This window comes from Artibeus jamaicensis, unplaced genomic scaffold (assembly GCF_021234435.1).
Source record: "Artibeus jamaicensis isolate MK-2021 breed Jamaican fruit bat unplaced genomic scaffold, CSHL_Jam_final contig_519, whole genome shotgun sequence".
Taxonomy (NCBI): Eukaryota; Metazoa; Chordata; class Mammalia; order Chiroptera; family Phyllostomidae; genus Artibeus; species Artibeus jamaicensis.
The window spans coordinates 43,266,397-43,287,025 of NW_026521871.1; the positions used below are offsets into that span (position 1 = coordinate 43,266,397).

Sequence of the window (20,629 nt, forward strand, 5' to 3'; positions counted from 1 at the left end):
CAGGGCAAGAAGAATATTAGGGGCGGTGATGAAACTGTTCTATTGTATATCTTGATTGTGGTGACCATTACATGATTTCTCAAAAATCATAAGCAGTACACTGAAAAGAGCAAGTTTTACTGAATGTAAATTATAATTCTTTTTTAAAGGCACTGAGAAAGCTTTTCTACCACAGAGGGTACTAGAAGTAATCATCTCATGAAGTGTGGAGATGTATAAGGAGGTCACCTTATTTTTTTACTTTTTAAAGTACATGTACGAGGTTGACATTGGTTAATAAAATGATATAGGTTTCAAGTGCACAACTCTATGTTACATTGCACTGTGTGCATCACCCACAGTCAAATCTTCCATCACCATGTATTTGACCCTTTATTTACCTTTTACTAATGCCCACCCCCTCACCTTTTAATGGTACCCTGTCGGATGTCTGACAAAGTAGGCTAAGTTGTAGCATAGAAACTTCACCATCTCCCCCCTTTAGATTTCCATCCACATTCACACGGATAACCTACGCATCTATTATACTGTGGTTGACTTGTGGTTTTTTAATGGATAACTTAGGATCATAAGCCTCCCCTTCTCATTTTATCTCCCATTGGTTCCTCATGTAAATACTTCTTTACAGGCAAAAAGACCCCCTTACTACATTAAATGTATCTTGTTCTTTCACAGCTCTCTTTTGGTATTTATCTCCCTGCTTTCTTCAACACAGAGGCTGACTTCTCTCTGTCCATCAAAATCTCACTTAACCTTGACATTCCACATCAAAGCTCAAAGTGCCCACTCCTTCGTGAAATCCCCAAAATCAGCCCCAGTCACCCAGCATTTATCACATTCTTACTGGGACCCCCTATTTGCTTTCCAAATGAAAACTTACTCTTCTAATTAGATTATCAGTTCAGTTCAAACCTGAGCCTTTATCTTATTTTTCTTATATACCCCAGGGCCAAATATAATGTCATACCCATAGATAACACTCAGTTAATATTTAATGACTGAATAAAGGCCAATTTTTTTAAAAATCTCACCAGAATGGCAGTGTGTGCCAAAGTAAAGCAGATGCAAAATATTTCACAAGTACAGATAAGAAAATAGGCAACTATAAATATATAATCAGAAAATATCTGCGATTTTTGCCTTTAACATAACTATTCAAAGTTCACTGGTCACATTGATCTATTTTTGTATTAGTTTTCCCAAATGCATGTGATCAAATATTCAGAATAAATTCTGCTTCACATTCAAAATTTTTTCTTAAATGACATTTATTTCTGACTAACAGAATTGGTATAAAAGTCTCTCGTCTTTGTTGATCCATTTGTTGGTAATCCATTCCCATATAAAAGGTGGTCAATGTAAGAAAGGGTAATCTAGGGATTTAAAGAGATGTATACAGTAGTTAAAGGCACAGACTCTGAGGCCAGGCTGCCTGGATTTGGGGACCAGCTCTGATGCTCACTGGCATGTGATCTCAGGCAAAGTACTTGACCTCTTTGTGTCTCACTTTTTTCATCATCTCTAAACTGGAGTTAACAAATAGCACAGTCATACCTCGGTACTCCTCGGCTTCAAAACTCATCGAACCCTATACTCGTCACATTTTGACAAGAAAAAAACACATCAGCACTCAGTGCTTGCTCACCTCTCATCTAGCCTGCTAAACCCTGTAGGAGTCACGATGCCACCCTGCAAGCAAGATCCTTCATCATTTGGTACTCGTCAGTTTCAGAACTCATCATGAGTTCTGTAATGAGTTAACAACAAGTTAGCAAGAAAAGCACCAAGGTACCACTGTATCTCCCTCTTGGGGCTTTTTAAGGATTAAATACACAAATACATATGGAGGAGTCCTTAGAACATCTGGTGCATCTTAAGTATGCTTTAGAGTAGATGTTATTAGCAGTAGTTCCCAGATCATTTTGAATCTGACTTTGAGCCTCAGTTTGAAACCTAGAACCAGTCATTACTACCAGTCAGAAGTCAGACTTGAAAACCCAAGCATTCCAACCTAAGCTCAGACAAGTTCCTGATAAAGACCCTCAGATAAATTAAATTTTTTCACACCTTTTATAACTACATATTAGCTATATAAAGAATGTGCAGCAAAAAAATGGAGAGCAAAGTGTGTTTTAGAGAGTGTATTAATCAGACCATTAAGTTATTTATAGTCTATATTATTATCTGGGGCAGAAAGCTTCGTGGACTTATATGCATAAGTGCTGGAGTCCTAGCCAATCTCCCCCCAAATAATGGCTGTTAAGAGTTAGCCCTTCCAGGAAAGCAGATACGGGAGTGGAAGGGGTTGGGCAGGAACAAGTGCAAACATTAGTATCTGGGCAGCCCCCTGAAACAAAAGTACAGAAGATATTAAAAGTGTGTGCTTTCCATTTCTCTTACATCTAGCCATCCAGATTTGGGGAAAAGAAGAGAAAAACACACAAAAAACAATCCTTCCCATTCCTAGGGCTTCTTACAGGCTTTTTTCTTTTACCTTCTCATTGACATCTGTAGCCTTCAAAACCACCTCTTCCATTATTAGCCTCCAGGCCTCTTCAACAAATTTCTCTCTTGCTTTTGTATCTGTTGTGGGACCATTCAGTATGACCCCATCCATGAGAACAGTGCTCTTCTTAGTTGGAACCATATCTTGTTGACCAATATTTCCTGGAAGTACACAAACAAATTATGTTTGAGAGATAACCTAATTAGACCACAGCAAAACACAGGGTAAAAAAATGAATCACCATCCCAGCTTCAAATGGCAGGCTTTATTTTAATATTGGGTTGGCCAAAACCTTCATTTGTTTTTTTCTGTAAGATGGTTCGAGTAGCACTTGGTTGTCTTTAATTTCATTTGAAACAATTTTGTTAGATCATATTGCAACAGCTGTCATATCAGCAGGCATCTTAAAAAAGTTATCAAAATTGGAGAATTTTACTATAGCCATTTTACTATTGAAGATGAAAGAAAACATGCAACATTTTTGGCATAATGCTTTGTTACTTCAAGAAAGGTTAAAGCACAACTGAAACAAAAAATAATAATTTGTGCAGTGTACGGACAAGGTGTTATGACTGATCGAACATGTCAAACGTGGTTTGCGAAGTTTCATGCTAGAGATTTCTAGCTGGATGATGCTCCAAGGTCCATAGACCAGTTGAAGTTGACAGAGATCAGATCAAGACATTAATGGAGAACAACCAATGTTATACCATACAGGAGATAACCAACATAATCAAAATATCCAAATCAATAAAGTTATTGGTGAAAATGAAAATTGTGCCTTTTATTTAACAGAAAAACCATCCTGGCTTTTTGCCCAACCCAATACATTCGCACCATTGAAGCTGACAGTTTCTTATATGGTGGCCAACTGTAGAGTTAGGGAAAGAAACTTCTATGTTCCATTCCTACCACATCTTGTTTAGCATCGGGGAGTTTGATGGAGCTCAAAACTGTATTCTCACTCTTGCAAATACCTTTCAATCATATGTACAAAAGATCTGTGTCTATTTCATGAACACACCCTTTCTTGTAATTTTTAAAGGATTGTCATATGCTTCCTTTTAATAAGTTACTCCCAGAGAAGAAATAACAATACCAAAATGTTGCTTTTCTTGACTTTAGATTTTTAAGCTCACATTTATAAGGCCCTCTCTATTACAGACAGTGCTTGGTCCCTGAAAGCCCCTCCTTACGTCTCCTCACCATTTCCCATTGAAAAGGGATAAAAGAAAATGTGCACCATGGTCGTTTGTGTGAAGCCACATTTAACGCCTTTACACTTCTCAAACTTGCAGCTGGGGCAGAGGCAGAAAAATGGAACAGGAGATTTTTAGAATGGCATAATGGCCAGTCAATGACTAACGGTTAAAAAAAAGTCAGCATGGAAGTTTATATCTGAGAATAAAATAATTTTGGTCACTTAATCCAGATACTCAACCAATATATGATACAAGCTTTGATTATTTTTTTTCTGATGAGTATCTCTCTCCTCCTTATAATGTTCATGTTCACTTAGTTGTGGAAATTACAGAAATAATTTTGAAAGTATTTTTCAGCATTGCATCTAGCACAGTGCCTTGTGTATACTTTCTAAAATTACCTTAAACATGCTGATGATCTAACTATATTTTAAATATCTTTACACTTACTGAGAGCTCTAACAGTATTACTATTTATTATGCTTTGAGTCCATATTCTCCTCAACATTAAATGCTTTGATTAAATTCTGTGGTTTATAAACCCTTCAACTCTGTTGCTGGCAAACTCATATGGTATCCTCAGAGGAAGATGAACATATCACAGGAACATTCCTCAACTTGGGAAAGATGGAATCTGCTGCAAGCAATCTTTTACCCTCACACCGAAGGGTAAACCATCCAGAGCCCCAAAGTTGAATTTTAGTTCCAGCCTTCACTATCACTTATCTTTCACTTGAAAGGATGTATTTAACATGGTTTAGGATGAAATGCTGAAGCAATGGAATTGTACTTTTAGACAGAAATGCTCTACACCTAAAGGCACTTTTCTCCCCCCAATTTTTAGGTCCTAAAAATAAACTGGAAAAGAGGGCAATTATTCAGGGAACCCTGGTTATGTCAGTAGTCAGTGCTATTACTAATCACCCAGAAAAAGTTAGGGTTTTTTCTTCTTCCCTCATTAGTAGGATTTCAGGGTTTTATTGCCCAGGGAATAGCAGCTGCTCTGTAGCCTTCTCAGATCAGAGTCTCTCTCTTTCTCTCTCTCTCTCCCTGCCTCTCTCTCTCACACACAGAGCAAAAAATGTCAAACACCCACTTTCAACCAGAATAGCAATGCAATTGGAATTAAAATCATCTCTGTGTCCACAGCAATCAATTAAAGAAGTGCCCATAAATCATATCTGGAAGAAAATACTATAATAATTGGGTATAGATTATTCCTCTTTTCTTGATAGATATGTTTTATTTCTACTGCCAGACATGATCACATGACTCTTCCTCCCCCTGCATTTCCCAAATTAGAAAAGACCCTCTGGAGATTGTATAGTAGGTCAAGCTGTGATCTTTGGGGATGCATTCTCAGGACTTCCAATCTAACTGCTAGAGTTACAGTAGTTAAAAATAAAGTCTTTCAGTTGAAAGAATTATCCATGTTGCCAGCATATGACTGCTCTTCATTACACTCTCCCCTGACACCATCAAATGCTCAATGCAAACCACCATCAAATGCTTAGATTAGTGGAGCAGCCTCCCAACCGACCTCCCAGTCTCCATCCATACCCTCCATGCCATGTAGACTACTCTCAAGACAGTAGTTCCTATGTTCCTTCGAAAGGGTAAGTCATATCACATGGTGGCTATTCTACTTAAACTATCAAATGGCCACTTAGCTCATTAAACCAGCAGTCCAGGCCCTTATAATGACCTCAAAGGCCCTAAATGAATCCCTTTCCCTATTATCTCTTGGACCTCAAACCTCTTATCTTATTACTGTCCTCTAAGCTCTCACCACTTTTGCTTCTTTCATCTTCTGTGACTCTTTCCTTAAACATCAGCTTCTGAGCAAGTCCTAACTTGTTAACCCTACTAAAAACTGCAACCACTTCCATGGTTGGTATGGCTCAGTGGATTGAATGCTTGCCTGTGAACCCCCATTTCGACTCCCAGTCAGGGCATACTCTGAATGATGTTTCTCTTTCTCCCTTCCTTCCCCTCTATTAAATAAGTCTACCAGCCAGTGACAATGCTCCCCTCCTCTTTGATGTCATTGCAAGTTACTGGACCTTACTAAGCAGATATAGGGATCTTTGCTAGGAGTAGGGCAGATAAAGAACCCAATTCATGGGTGAGAGAAGAAAGTAGAAACTGAAAGAAGAACTTAGGAGGTGGGGTCAAGTAGTCAAAACAGAGTTTATGGTCTCTGGATTATCAAAGGACACCTAAATGAGATTCTCTCACTTTCCTCTCTCCCCATTCATTTTACTGCTGCTACTCTTTCTTATTTTGTAATTACTTGACTTCTAAGAGTCAGTCCATCCCCAAATCTCACTCCATGAACCACAATTCCATATGTGAAAATCAGTCAACCCCTAAACACTTTGACTTCTAAATTTCTACCAGTTCCTCCACTCCATATCTTCCAGAACTCTATATAACCATAACTTTTGTTTTATTCCAAGAGGTGTAAAGCTCCCTCTTGTTTAACAAATAATGAATTCAGCTTCAAATATTGTTTCAAATATTGAGAGTCAGCATCTTCCTTTGACATAAATTAAATGGATTAATACAGATAAATACTTAAAATAGTGCCTGGTACACAGTGGGCACTCAATAAATGTTATTAATATTAACTATATAACAATTACCTAGTTCTAGAAGGCAATCAATATTTATTAAATACATAAATGCATAAGAGCAAAGTGACATTTGCATGTGATAGTAAGTTACAACAGTAGAAAGGGAGATCTCCTGAGAGTTGTCAAATGACCAAGGTAATGAACTCCAGCGCAAGTGGTGGGTTATCCAGTGGAAGAGTTGGAAGAGGGGCTGCAGTCATAGGGAATGCCCATGTGAAGAGGACAGAACTTCCTGCCACAATGTTCGGGACACAAGATGACAGTCAAGCAGGTCAGCCCACACTGGGAGGGCGCAGTTCAGCAGCTGGCCTTAGGGGGCACTCAATACCCCTCTGAGAACTGACTGGTTGGCTATAAAATTTTCTTGAAGGTCATCTTATCTAACCCTTCCATACAACCCATGGTCTCTGATCCTGGTATAATACAACCTTTCTGTACCTCAGTCTCCTTGTCTATTAAACAAGAGATGATCCAAGGAAAAACATGGCTGGCTGCCAGAAAACTCTGGGAAAGACTAACTAAGTTCCAGATTCCTATATTGCTACCCAAAAGATTTTGTTCTAGGCTGCAGCCCAGAATCTCAAATCTGAGCAAGCACTCTAACATACACTAATAGTACGGAAATACAGGGTGGGCAAAGTAGGTTTATAGTTGTGAGTATGTGAAACAGACTTTATTCGTGTATTTTTATTTATTAATTATTGTACTATTTCCTATACAAAGAACTACAAACCTACTGTGGCCCCACCCTGTATACCAGCATGCAGGTGGGTTTAGGAATAACTGTTCTGGGTGACTCTAAGGTCAAGTTAACATGTTTCATATGTAAACAATGGAGACATTGGAGGTTAAGGCTTAGCATTATAGAAAAACTTGAGGTATCAGAGAAGACTGCTGAAGGAGCAGACTTGTCTTCTCTTCGATTATCTGCAGTAATAAGTAATAATAATAACTTTAGCACTTCATCACTTCTTAAAGTAGTAACTCCACTGACAGTTGGAATGGTCACAAAGCTTCTTACAGTGATTTCATTTTGTGTCATTTCCACAACCTCGTAAATGGGTGGACAAAGCCAGTCTCATTTCTCTTCCATGGGACTCTAATCCAAACATGCAGAGTTTTACCAACTCTCGCGTAAATTCCCCCCCCCCTTTTTCTTTCCAGTTAAAACTACTCCAATTTGTTCAATGGTTTCTGATGCCCATGGTCAATGTCTGAGTCAGTTTATTTTTATCTTAAAAAATGAGGCACTGCACAAAACTGCAGGTGTGGTCTCACCTGCTCTAAATCCCTATTTCTTGTGCTGTGGTCACCATATTCCATTAGAAAGGCTTCTATTAGCACCCTGGTTGACTCCAAAGCTTAAGCTATGAAACCAGACAGATCCTGGCCCAAATTCTAACTGCTGCTGTGACCTTATCCATGTTATTTAATTTTCATGTGATCCAGATTTCTTATCTGGGAAATGAGAAAAATAGCTATGTCTTTGGCATTGAGTCATTGGGACGATTGAATGTGGCAATGAATGCACGCAAAATGCCAGGAACACTGCAAAAAACACAGTAAGTGGTAACTATTAATGTGACTCAGTCTATATGAACTCTCTTTTGGCACCGGAATTACAGTGTTGGCTCAGGTAAAGATGAGAATTAATTACCTTAGGTCTTTGTGAGAAAATCTGCCAGTAAGAGCCAAGCTTCCCATCCAAGGCTCTTATTGTTAAGAGCAAACTAACAATAAGAACATAATTCTTGATTTCAAAGGATAGAAATGAGGAACAATGGATCAAAAAATGAGTCCAGGCATCTGGTTGGGAAAAGGCACTTTTTAGAAAAGTTGTGCCAAAGAGATTGGGGACCCAGGGAATTTTACATGTCAGGACCTAGAGAACCTAATAGGACCGTCCAAGATAGACATGAGAAGCAGAGCCCAGGAAAGAGGATTTTTAATTAACAAGTTAATTAGGCTCTGTCCAGTATGACTCAGTTGGTTGGAGCCATAGCCCCATAACTGAAGGACTGTGGGTTTGATTCTTGGTCAGGGCACATACCTAAGTTGCAGGTTTGATCCCTGGTCTGGGTGCATTTGATCCCTAGTCCAGGCATGTACAGAAGGGAACCAATCAATGTTTCTCTCTCACATCAGTATTTCTCTCTCTCTTTTCATCCCTCTCTTTTTTAAAAAAAAATTATTTATTTATTTATCTTTAGAGGGAAAGAGAAGGAGAGAGAGAGAGAAACATCAATGTATGGTTGCCTTTCATGCATCACCTGCTGGGAACTGGCCTGCAAGGAACTGGCCTGCAACCCAGGCATGTGCCCTGACTGGGAATCGAACCGCAATTGTCTGGTTCGCAGGTCCTCGCTCAATCCACTGAGCTACACCAGCCAGGGCTTTTCATCCCTCTCTTAAAGCAATGAAAATATGTCCTCAAGTGAGGAGAAAAATAAAAAATAAGTTAATAAGAACCTACTGTGTGCCAAGCCTAAGAACACAGAAAAATACACAGCATAGAGTGTCTGTTCTCAAATTGCTAAAAGCTTAAAAAGAGAATATTTAGGGAGCCAGGGGGAAAGGAAAATAGAGCTAGAAAAAAAAAGCTGAAGAGACATTACCCTGTTCTGGATTTTTCTGAGACAGACGTCTCTTCTAAGCTCAAAAGAATAGATACCTAATTTAGTTGAGGTACCATATTGTCTGACTGGTATTGTCTGACTCATATATTGTTTGCAAGCCTTTTACCACTTCACACTTGTCAGAATGGCCATCATAAACAAAGCAACAAACAAGTGCTAGTGAGGATGTGGAGAAAAGGGGACCCTAGTACACTGTTGGTGGGAATGCAGACTGGTGCAGCCACTGTGGGATACAGTACAGAATTTCCTCAGAAAACTAAAAATGGAACTGCCTTTTGACCCAGCAATTCCACTGCTGGGATTATGACCTAAGAACCCTGAAATAGCAATTCAAAAAAACCTATGCACCCCAATGTTCCTAGCAGTGTTATTTACAATAGCCAAGAGCTGGAAACAACATAAGTGCCCATCAGTATGTGAATGGATCAAAAAACTGTGGTACATTTACACAAGGGACTATTACATGGCAGAAAGAGAGAAGGAGCTTCTGCCATTTGTTACAGCATGAATGGAACTAGAGAGCATTATGCTAAGTGAAATAAGCCAGGCAGTGAAAGACAAATACCATATGATCTCACCTATAAGTGGACCCTAGCCAACAGAACAAATAAGCAAGCAAAATACAACCAGAGACAATGGAAATAAAGAACAAACTGATAGTAACCAGAATGAAGGGGTGAGGAGCATAATGAGGTAAAGAAGAAGAAGGGTCAAGGAACATGTATAAATGACCCATGGACAAAGACAACAGTCAGGGAAGGATTGAATGTGAGAAGTGGGGGGCAGGTAGGGCAAGGGAGAGTGATGGGGAAAAATGGGTACAATTATAATTGAATGGCAATAAAATTTTTTTAAAAAACAGCTACCCCCAAAAAATATTAGTGCTAAAATTCCTTTATAATACAAACACAAGTACCTAGATATAAATAAATAAATATTAAATATTAAGTTAAAAACTTTCACATGCATTTAAGCCATTTTTGTTATCTTGAAAACTATATGCCAGTAAGAGAATAATTATGGACAACCTACAAGAAGGATGACTACAGTAAATAAACAAATAATTAAGAAATAGCAATGATACAAGACAGTAGCCACAGCAGCTATACAATTTGGGTAACAGGAACAAATGCAGGGATTTAATTCCTGAATGTAAATCTGTGACGTGGTAGAGTCACAGAACCTACTTAGAGACTGAAGAATTTTCACAGTGAAACCCAAAAATATGAAGTCACAGGCACAAATGGCAAAACTTTACTCCCAGATTCACTCAGCTGGAGATGGGTACCCAAATGCCAAGATAAAAAGAAATTTAAAAATTTAAATAACTTGTTTAGTGTCATTCTTGAGGTCAGAGTCTCTCCTTAGTTGAAACCCACAGTGTCAATATGTCTTCTATTGATACTTTCCGAAGTAATTATCAAATGCCTGCTCTGTGCCCCACATTGGATAGGGCACCATGAGGACTCAAAGATGAATCAGACACATGGATGGTGACTTCAAAATCCAAAAAAGGAAAATGAGATGAGAATACCATCCAGAATGTATAAGGTACGACACTTGAGGTCAGACAAAACACACTAGAATCCCTGAGAAAGGCCTCTGAATGTGAGAAGCAGAAAGTCCTCTTGGATTAGATGATATGTGGGATAGCCCTTTATTCAACCATTCGGCAAGTATTTATTTAGTATATATTAATTTTAAAACACTATATGAAGCATTGGAGGCTGAGCAATGAACCAAAAAACCACAAATTTATATTAATTTGGGTTGGATGGGAGATATAGTTAGTAAAAAGGCAAACAGATAAATAACTAAAGTAATTGTAGACTCTAATAAATACTCTAAAGAAAACAGCCTGAGTGACCTGATAGAATAAAGGCAAGAAGTTATTTTAGAATCTGGTCTGGAGAAAGCTTTTCTGAAGAAGAGATATTTGAATTGAGATGTGAAAGAGGAACCTGATATAGAAAAACACATAAAAATAGTCCAGGCAGAAGAAACAGAAAACACAAATAATCAATAAATTGGCCTCTTAAAGAAATAGCAATCAGCGTGGGTCACATAGAGCAAGGAGAAAGAAGGAATAACATGTGATTTGGAAAGATAGACAGGGAGCAGGTCAGATAAAATATTTTATTCTAAGAGCAACAGAGAGCCTCTTAAGGGTTTTAAACAGAGAACTAACATGATCTGGTTTAAATTTATAAAAGACCACTCTGGCACCTTGATGGGCTGTCAGAGTACAGATGTGGAAATAAGGAGATTGCTTAGCAGGCTACTGTAGAAGTCCAGGCAACAGATATGGCAGCTTTGACCAGGAAGGTAGCAGTGGACATGTAGCAAAGTGGGAGACATTTTGGTAGTAAAGCCATGAGGACTTGCTGCTGAAGTGGATGTGGGGGGTCAAGAAAACAAAAGAATCTAAGGTGGCTTTTAGGTTTGGGGTCTGAGACACCAGGAAAATGGGGGGGGGCCTATACTAATGTGGGAACCACTGGAAAAGGGATAGTTGGGTAAGTGGATGGTGAGGAGGGGGCAGAAAATCAAAATTTTTCACTGGGTATAGAAAATGGTTATGATGGAGTTGAAACAAAAGTCATGGCAAAGGATATTCATGACAAAAAGATGAGCAAGATAAACTAGGGAGAAAAATGTACGTGGGTGTCTGTGTCCAGGAAACGTCAAGAACTGCTCTGCATCCAAGGGCCCAGGCCTGTAAATGCGAAACGTGACTCTTGAGGAGCTGGCGTGGTGACTGATATTGCAGGAATTTGATAGAGACTGAGAAATTTAGATGGTCCTTGATAGGCAACAGGAAGCCACTGAGAACTGATGGGATAGACAAGTGCTTCAGAAAGATGCAGGGGGTACTGGCATAGAAATGAGATAGGAAATCAGGAATTGGAAGTGGAGGGATTTGATGGCAGGAGTCCAGGCCAGGGAGAGAAAAGACATGAACCAGATAAAAGATAAGATAGTAGGTTTACATTTATTTTCATGTCTCCCCCATAACAGTATTACTGCAAACTTGAAGCCAGAAATTATGTGTCTTTCTAATGAGCCTTGTCCATCAATAGGATAGCTTTTTTATCCTCCAGTAACTCGCCTTCTAAAATGATCTTTAGATGAGAAGGTGACAGAATGAGATAGGAAAAAATCATTCTGTGCTTCCATGCATTGGCTCCTCCCATGCAAAGCATGAATGAAAATATAACATTTCTGGGAAGTGACATGTTCCCATCACTCAGGGTTTTATTTTATGAGGCCCTGTGTGTTAGCATCTGGAATGCCAGTCAAATGATTCAGATTCTGCTGAAACACCAAGGCACCCACCTCAACAAAAGAGCGGGGTCCAGAAACATAATCTATTCTCAAAGAGCACAAGTCCCTTAGAAGGGAGTCTCTGAAACAGCCAAAAAAAAAAAAGCAACTGTCAGTGCCCTGTCAATGGCCAATAAATGCATGGTACACCATAAATCCTGTTTACTTATTTTTAATTTTAAAAATATTTTCCTTTCACTGAGTACCAGGCCAGGAACTGGGTGACCCGATATTCTCAGGGGAGTAGGTTTTCCAGAGACATCCACTCCTATTGCTTGAATAAGCATTACTTGACAAGCTGTGTATGCAGCTGTGGTATGTCTGAGCTTGTCATATTGATAGACAGCTCTTGAAACCACCCACACACACCACCCTAACCGTAAACCTTATGAATTTTTCTGATGGGTACAACTTCAGTTTGCAAAGGCTTGGATGCAGTTGGGCTCCAGGAGAAAGCTGGATTTGACCTATCTGGTTGGCAAATGTCAGCTCAGCCTGGAGAACTTGATATGCTTTCCTTTGGCTCAGAGGTAGCTACTACTCCAAGGTGCAATGTGTTCCCCAGGAGCTGTACTCATTGTGTCTTTCTTCTCCTTCACTAGGCACTGCCAGTTCCTATTGGAATTTTCATGCTCTGCCATCTTGGCTCCGTGTCATCTCTGATGCTTCACTTTGTTTCTTGTCCACATATATTTGTAAAACATCGGATTTTACTTGTTGCTTTATCAGTGACTCCTGTGTTTTCCAAGATTTAATACTGAGTAGGTACGATGCCTGTTTTTAGTTTGCTGGTTTTCTTGGGGCAGTTTTGACCTAACCAGCATTGAACTTGAACCATGCCCTTCCCCCAGAACGCTATCTTGGGTAGCACTTTCGGTGAAGGTTACTGCCTTTTATGGGTATCTCCAAGTCCCAAGTATTCCAGATCTCCAGAGTTGCCTGGGCTCTTGTCTTTTCCCAAGGCCTCATTATTTTGCTCTTCCTCCAAGTCTGTGAGTTCTCCAAAATTCTTTCAATAAACTTCCCCTTTTATTGATTTGGTGAAACTAGAGAACCACAGTCTGAATAACTTGGCTTCTTCAGCTATTTCAATTAAGGAAAGTTAAAACCAACCTGACACACTTTACTAAGTATGTTCTCTGGATCCTCAGAGTTCCCCACATATGTGTACTGTTCTCCAAAACTGGAAGATCACCCAGTTACTGTCAGAAAATAAATATGGTGTTTTCTTCTTTCTTGTTTTAAAAAACTTTCCATTTAAATATAAGTCTGAATGTTTGAGGTCCATGGGTAGAGTACTATATTAGCAAAAAAAAAAAAAGTCTAGAACAATACTGCCAAAAATAAATATAAAACAAGCCATTTTTGTGATTTTATCTTTTCTAGAAGTACGAAAAGCTTAAAGGAAACAAAAATACAAAGTCACTTAGAAAACAATAACAACAGTTAACATTTATTAGATACTTACAATGGATCAGATACTGAGCTAGGCACATTATATGAATTACCTTATATAATCCTCATAATAACCCTTGGATGAGAATACCTTTATTAACTTCATTGTGCAGATCTCACTGAGGCCAGAGAGGTGAAGAGAATTGCCCAAGTCACATAGCTCATAAGTGGCAGAGCCAGATGTCAAAGCCAAACAGCCTAAGTCCATATATCATGTTGGTTATTAGTTCTTTTTACCTTTTTCACACAAAAGCAAACAAGAAGATACTGCTTCTTGTGCCTCAGCAACGACACTAAACTATTTGAACACATATTTTGTACTCTTTAAGCAATAAGCAATTATCTTGAAACTATGCACTAAATTGCAATGTGCTACAATTTAATATATAGTTTTAAAACCAATTTGCTCAAGTGTTGACTTCAGGGTTTTAAATGTATTCCACTTAACCAGCAATTTATATGAAAATTCAAATAAATGCTATAAATGGTTGCTTCATTTACATGATTTGTTGATTAATGCTGATATGGGCTCATCTGGGCCCAGGGTTCTGTTTCCTAGCCTAGACCTTGGGAAGATCACCTTCCAGGTGAGGGAGGGCAATTACTCTGAGCTCCTTCATGCCTCAACCCACAGACTGTGACATTCACATTCGGCCATCCTCAAATGCAGAAAACTGTACTCATCAGAACTGTTTTGTGAAGTTTGTTAAATGTAATTGGAAAAAACATACCAAGAAGCTGCTTGCAATGGCAGTAAGATGCATCTTTAAGAAGAAAATAGATGGTCTACACTTCCAAGGAGGCAGGACTCTGTTACTTGCAGGGCAAATGCATTGCTGAGTGGGGTATACAAACTTGGCGTCAGAGGGAAATTGCTCAGTGATGTAGATTTTCCTTCTCATCCTTTACACTACACAGAATTAGCCTTACCTCCATATAAAATCAGAGCAAATATTCTAAAAACTTTCACCTGGGAGCCACCAGAGTCACATAAACTGCATTATATATTGTGCCTGGACATGGCTGATGCAGAGGTTCTGGAAGATGCCCACACATCTCATTGCTGCTCTGGTGCCGATAAATGAAGTGGTCATGGAACACCACATAAACTGATCATAAAGACATTGCCAATGGTTATGCCACAGCTGAGACCAACGGAAGCATGGGTTCGCTTCCAACTGGAATGTGTGCCAAGGTTGCATTTGCCAATTTTGTGTAGAATCCTGGGCTTTTAGAGTTTGACAAGCATTTAGAGATAATTGAGCAATGTCTTCATTTTTAATTTGAAAGAACTGAGATTTAGAGGCACACCCATTGTTTGACAGATCTTGGTACAGGTCTGTCTGATCCTTGCCAGGCTGTCCACACTTTTCTCATAAGTGTGTAGAACCAACTGCACATAATAGCAGCTAGCATTTATTCAGCATTTACTATGTGCCAAGTTTTTAGTAAGTCCTTCATTAACAGTAGCACATTTATCCCACATAAAAACAATGAGAAGACACAAACAACTAAAACTTACTCTGGTTAGGTTAAGCAGACAAATACTTCACTGGGAGGGTGCATCAGTCATCTAGAGTTGTATAACAAATAACCATAAAACTTCATAGTTCAAAGCAACTATGATGTATTATTTCTCGTGATGCTGTGGCTTGGTTGGGTAATTCTGCTGGTCTGATCTAGGTTCACTCACACAATTGCATCAGCTTGGGTGTTGCTGAGAGGTGAACTTAGCTGGGAAGAATAAAACGGCTGAACCTCCCTCTCCACATGGGTTCTTATTATCAAAAAGATTAGATTGTCTTCCATGTAAAATGATAGCAGATTCAAAACCAGTGAAGGCAAAAGTTACAAAGTCTCATGAGGCCTAGGACTGGAAGTCTCACGACATCACTTCTGGCACACTCTGTTGATTAAAGCAAGTCAGAAGGACAACTGAATCCAAAGGAAAAAGAGCTCACATCCTGACTACAGAAAGCAATGTCACATTAGAAAGTGGTATGACTACTAGGTGGAAGAAATTTGAAGGCACTTTTTCAATCTATAAAAACCTACCCTCTGACCACAAATTATTGATATTCCTCCCTTCCACAAAATATGCTCTATGACCTTCCAAAATCTTATGCCATCATAGAAACAGACCTGAAGTCCAGGATATCATGATTTGTATCATGTCTACAGACAGATAAGACTATGTAGTTGTAGCTGTTTGTGTTCTAGGGACCCATCGACTGAAACACAAGTTATTAGACACCATCTACAACATACAAAACATACAATAGTGAGAACGACAGGCTTCCATAGACACTCTTAAGGGGGAAAAAAAAAGGAGGTACAGGTCACTGGCCCATAGCAGTTCTGAAATCTAGCCAGGCACATACAGCAAACATGGTGAATGAGGTCTGAGTTTGGCCTCTGGGGTAGTTTTCTAACCCATTATTCTCTGTGGTTCTTGGTTCCTTACTCTGGCAGAAGCAGAGCAGCGGCCCAGCCTCTCTGACAGTCTTTGAAGTCAGATACAGTGATGGGTACCAGCAGGCCTGCCAGTGCATTCCAGCTTGTCCTCACTCTCTTTGCCTTTCATCAGGACATTTGGCTCTGGACCCCTGGAGATGGCACTTACACAGAGAAACAGCTTTTTTCTCCAGCTCCTTTCACAGTCACACAGTGACAGCTGTACATACCTGCATTCCCAGATTCCCCTATAAGATCCCAGAGTCCAACTTGTCTATTACTGTCAGTGCTCCAGAAGGGTGGGTTAGTGACTTTTCTCTGATTTCCAATTCCTCCTTATGGAGCATGTCTTCCTCCCACAACTGTGTAATAGGTTTCATTCCTGTAATAACTTTCTTACTCCACAGTGTTCCTTACATAAAATATGTTATCGTGTTTGATCTTCACCACAATTTTACAAGTTATATACATCCCCATTGTATAGATGAAGACACTGAGACTCAGTGAAACTTAGTAACTTTCTCACAGCTACACAGATAAAAGATGTAAAAGTTCATATTTGAACTCAGGTCTATCTGATGGCTGGTCCTGTACATATAGGATAGGGGAAGGATAAAAGATAGGGGAAGTTGGTGTACTAGCACACTGGTTCCTGAAAAAAATATTTTAAAAAATTATGAATGATAGCATTTGACTATTTCTATGGTATAAAGACTCCCACCAGGCTAATGAGCTGGTATGAGGTAGCTTCAGTATACCACAAGATAGGGAGCTAAGAAAACAAAAGGTCTTCAATAAGGAAACATACTAATAGTTAACAAAAACAGGGAAGAGCAGTTCTTCAGGTATTCCATCCTTGTGCAAACCATCTGATTTCTAAGTGTTAGCACCTTCACTTCTTTGCCTGTGGCCTTCCTATTTTGGCCAAACTTGCTCTGCCCACTTACATGGCAAACCCAAAGCTCTGAAAAATTAATACCTGTACCTTAGCATCCCTCAACCAATAACTGATAGAAATTAACATATAAACATCCAGCACTGCTGTCCTTTTTTGAGATAACTTGAGATGTGTAATACCCTGAGTTACCCAGCAGAATTAAGCTTTAGTTACCCACAGTACTTTACAATGTATACTCTATTGGTCTCCCTGGGACCACCTTCCAAAGTTACTACTTATATTCAAATCCTTGACTCAAGGTCTGCTTCTAGAAAACCCCAACTGAAACACATGGCTACCATTTTTGCATGTTTATGGACCAGACTGACACTATACGAGGTGCTTATATCACATGTTTTTGCACAAATCTTCATGAAACATCTTGTGAGACAAGAATCAAACCGAATTCTACAAATATGGAAATGAGAATCAGAGAGGCTAACTAAGTTGATGAAGGTCATAAAGCTGGTATAGTAAACAGCAAAATTGATATTCAAACTATGATTGATGCAACATCTCTTTCCAGTAAACCACGCATACTCTTTCACCAAAGAAATTGGACTAACACACATGAGACAATAGAATAACAATTAACTACTAAGGTGACATATTGTATTGAACACTTCTTGGCAAAACCGTCATCATATGTATGTTCCACAATTACTCTCTACAATGCTCTTTTGTTGTGCCATCGACTTGAAAAATAAGGCCACTGACAATATTAGGAAATGGAACTTTTCATAGATTTTCCTTCTCCTGTATCACTGCTTCACACAAATTAGGTGCTGAAATAAAACTGAGCTGATGGTACAGCCAAATACAGCATGATGAAAATACATATGATAGAAATATGTTCCTTGAATATATTTTTTGGCTCACATAGCACCTGAAACAACAGATGTGTCATAAAATAACAACTAAGTCTCTGTTGATTTCGAAAGTTGATAGAAAGCATTAGGAGATCAAACAACACAGCATACGAGTGCTGAATTAAATAAGCTAAGAAACTCAAATGAAGGGAGGACTTAATAATATATTTAATAGGCAAAAATTAGAGTGTGGAAATTTAAGATTTGTCAAGGCTGCAGCTAAATCTCCAAAACAGATTTTAATATTTAATGATGGCTTGCTGACAACAAATAATTTAGATACAATTGCAGTTGCTCTGCAAAATTTCCCCTTAAAGCTCCTGAATTCTGAAATTTTTAAACACCTAAGGCATCTCAGATGCTGGTGGAAACAAACAAGCAACAAATTCAACTCTGATTTAAGCAGTATTTTGCAGGGTTGACTTCTTACTTTTAATTATCTGCTCCGACAATATGCATAGAAAGAACATTCTGGAATTTGGGGTAGGGAATTTTAGCCTGACTCTAGCCCCCACATCGTTCGGTAAGGAGTACTTTAACCTCTCTGGTTAAAAAGGCTCTCAGTGAAATGATGCTCTACAAGATGACTCACCACTCTGTCAATAATTCTACTGCTAACACCAGTTTTTCAATTAAATTCCCATCCATGTAATTAACATAAATCACCTTCCAGCATTTCTGCAAGTGGTCCTCAGCATTGCAGTGCACAGCTGTGAATCCCTATGTTTCGGAACCTCCACAGTGCTTGCTCAGGGGAGGAAGTGATGGACGAGATTAGTAGTTGGTCGTTGGACCCACTGTGCGTACCTACTTCAGGCACAGCAAAGCTAAGCTAATGCAAAAGCCTGTCTGTACCATCTTTGCTTAACCAGAGTTTGTAGGCATGAATTAATGAAGGAACACTTCAGCTTCAAATTACAATAGGACTGATTGACATCTGACACCCGTGGCTTTTCCCTCTTTAAAAAACAGAGAACTTTCCCAGAAGCCTTACTTACCCCAGAGCAGGTCCTCAGCAGGTCTAAGGCCCAGCTTGGTGCATATTTATCTCTGGGAATTACGCTGCTCAACAACAGGGCCTGTGTCAGTGGAGGCGGCTGAAGCAACAGTTTTCATTTGTTTCAAGGCTACTATTGTGGCACCATTACCTTTATGACACTCACATATGCTGGCAAAATATAGTATCTTGATTTTGGTCTCTAATTAATATTGTCTTCCCCTGAGTACCCATTGCTGGAAAACGGTAACAAAAGTTACTTTATTTAGTCCAACCTACTTAAAAATTAGTCAGATATAATAAATTAAACAGTTCCTTAAGACAATGCTCAGTTTCATGGGGTAAAAGTGCTTGATCCTTCACATTTCTACTCCTTCCTCTCCTAATTCTCTTCTTAATAACTTCTAGTTATGTGGGGAGAAAAGTGTGTCTTACTCAACCTTAAGATGGAGAACAGTGGTTGTGTCCTTGAAACAGTGTGGTGTCTGTCCCCTGGCCCCTTTGTCTGGGCAACCTCACTTGTCTGCATCTTTACTCCTTTCCCACCAGGCAGGCATGGCTGAGGCATATTCATGAACTCTTTCATCTTAGTCAGATACTGGGCGTTCTTGCTGGCTGAGGTGGCCTCACCCTGGCTGTGGGCGACGGTATGCCCTGGGCTTATGCCACATCCTTAATCAGCTTCCCAATAGAAAATAGATCATTCCCATCCCCTGGTTTCTGCCTTCATCCTCAGCAGAGAGGGATTCTGGGAGCATCAAGGGTGCTCAATTTTGCTACCTTCCTCTGAGGACAAGAGGGACTTTCTGAGTCACCTCACCTCTTCAGGAGCTAAATGCAGCCCCTCCTTCTCCATCCAAGTTCAGTCAGCCAGAACTCTGGGATTGTGCCTTCTAGGCTCAGTACATCATGTTGAAGGGAAAATAATAGAATTTAGAAAGTCCTACCTTGAGGCAATAGCCTGGCTTGTAAAACTGTTGTTTTGTTTTGAAACTCCTGTTTTGGCCACTGGAATCTAAACGGTAATTGTCTTTCCCTTTGCATTCTGCCAGTCAAGATAATAGCCTCTCTCAGGCATACCACTCTGGCAAAGAAGAACAAAGTACTCAAAATAGTGGGAAAGTACAGTAATATAGTTTTTTGAAATATAACATGCACGGAACTGCTCTAAAACTGGATTGTGGTGAGGGATGCATAATTCTATAAATTTACTAAAAACTGAATAGCACATTCAAACAGGTAGATTTTATGATGTATAAATCACACCTCAATAAAACTCTTAAAAGTCATGTACGGTGTGAAAAAGAGGAAAAGCACAGTTGCCCAGTGTGCTGTAAGCTGTACTATGGACATCACAGTGGTGCTGCTGATGGGAGCAGTGGAAACAGAACAAGTAAGGAGAGAAGATGCAGTTATTGTCCTCTCTGTGAGAATGAGCTCAATCATACTCCCAGTGAGAAGAAGGCCAGAATTTTGCTTTAAACTGGAACTTTGTCTACATGCGCATCTCTTGAGCAATAAAAGGTTACCCATGTGTTCAAATCATGAACAGGAACTGTAATTAATCACATATATGTTTACACCAAAATATTTTTTACTTACGCACACTCTAC

The 20,629-nt window shown here is 39.3% G+C and overlaps 1 protein-coding gene across 1 annotated transcript in view; it reads right to left on the reverse strand.

Moving 5' to 3' along the window:
• GADL1 (glutamate decarboxylase like 1) overlaps positions 1-20,629 on the reverse strand; it is a 162,960-nt gene that overhangs the window by 131,829 nt on the left and 10,502 nt on the right. Inside the window, exon 2 of the mRNA XM_053668954.1 lies at positions 2,495-2,667. Within this exon, the coding sequence (XP_053524929.1) occupies positions 2,495-2,667 (173 nt within the window). The remainder of the gene's footprint in view (positions 1-2,494; positions 2,668-20,629) is intronic.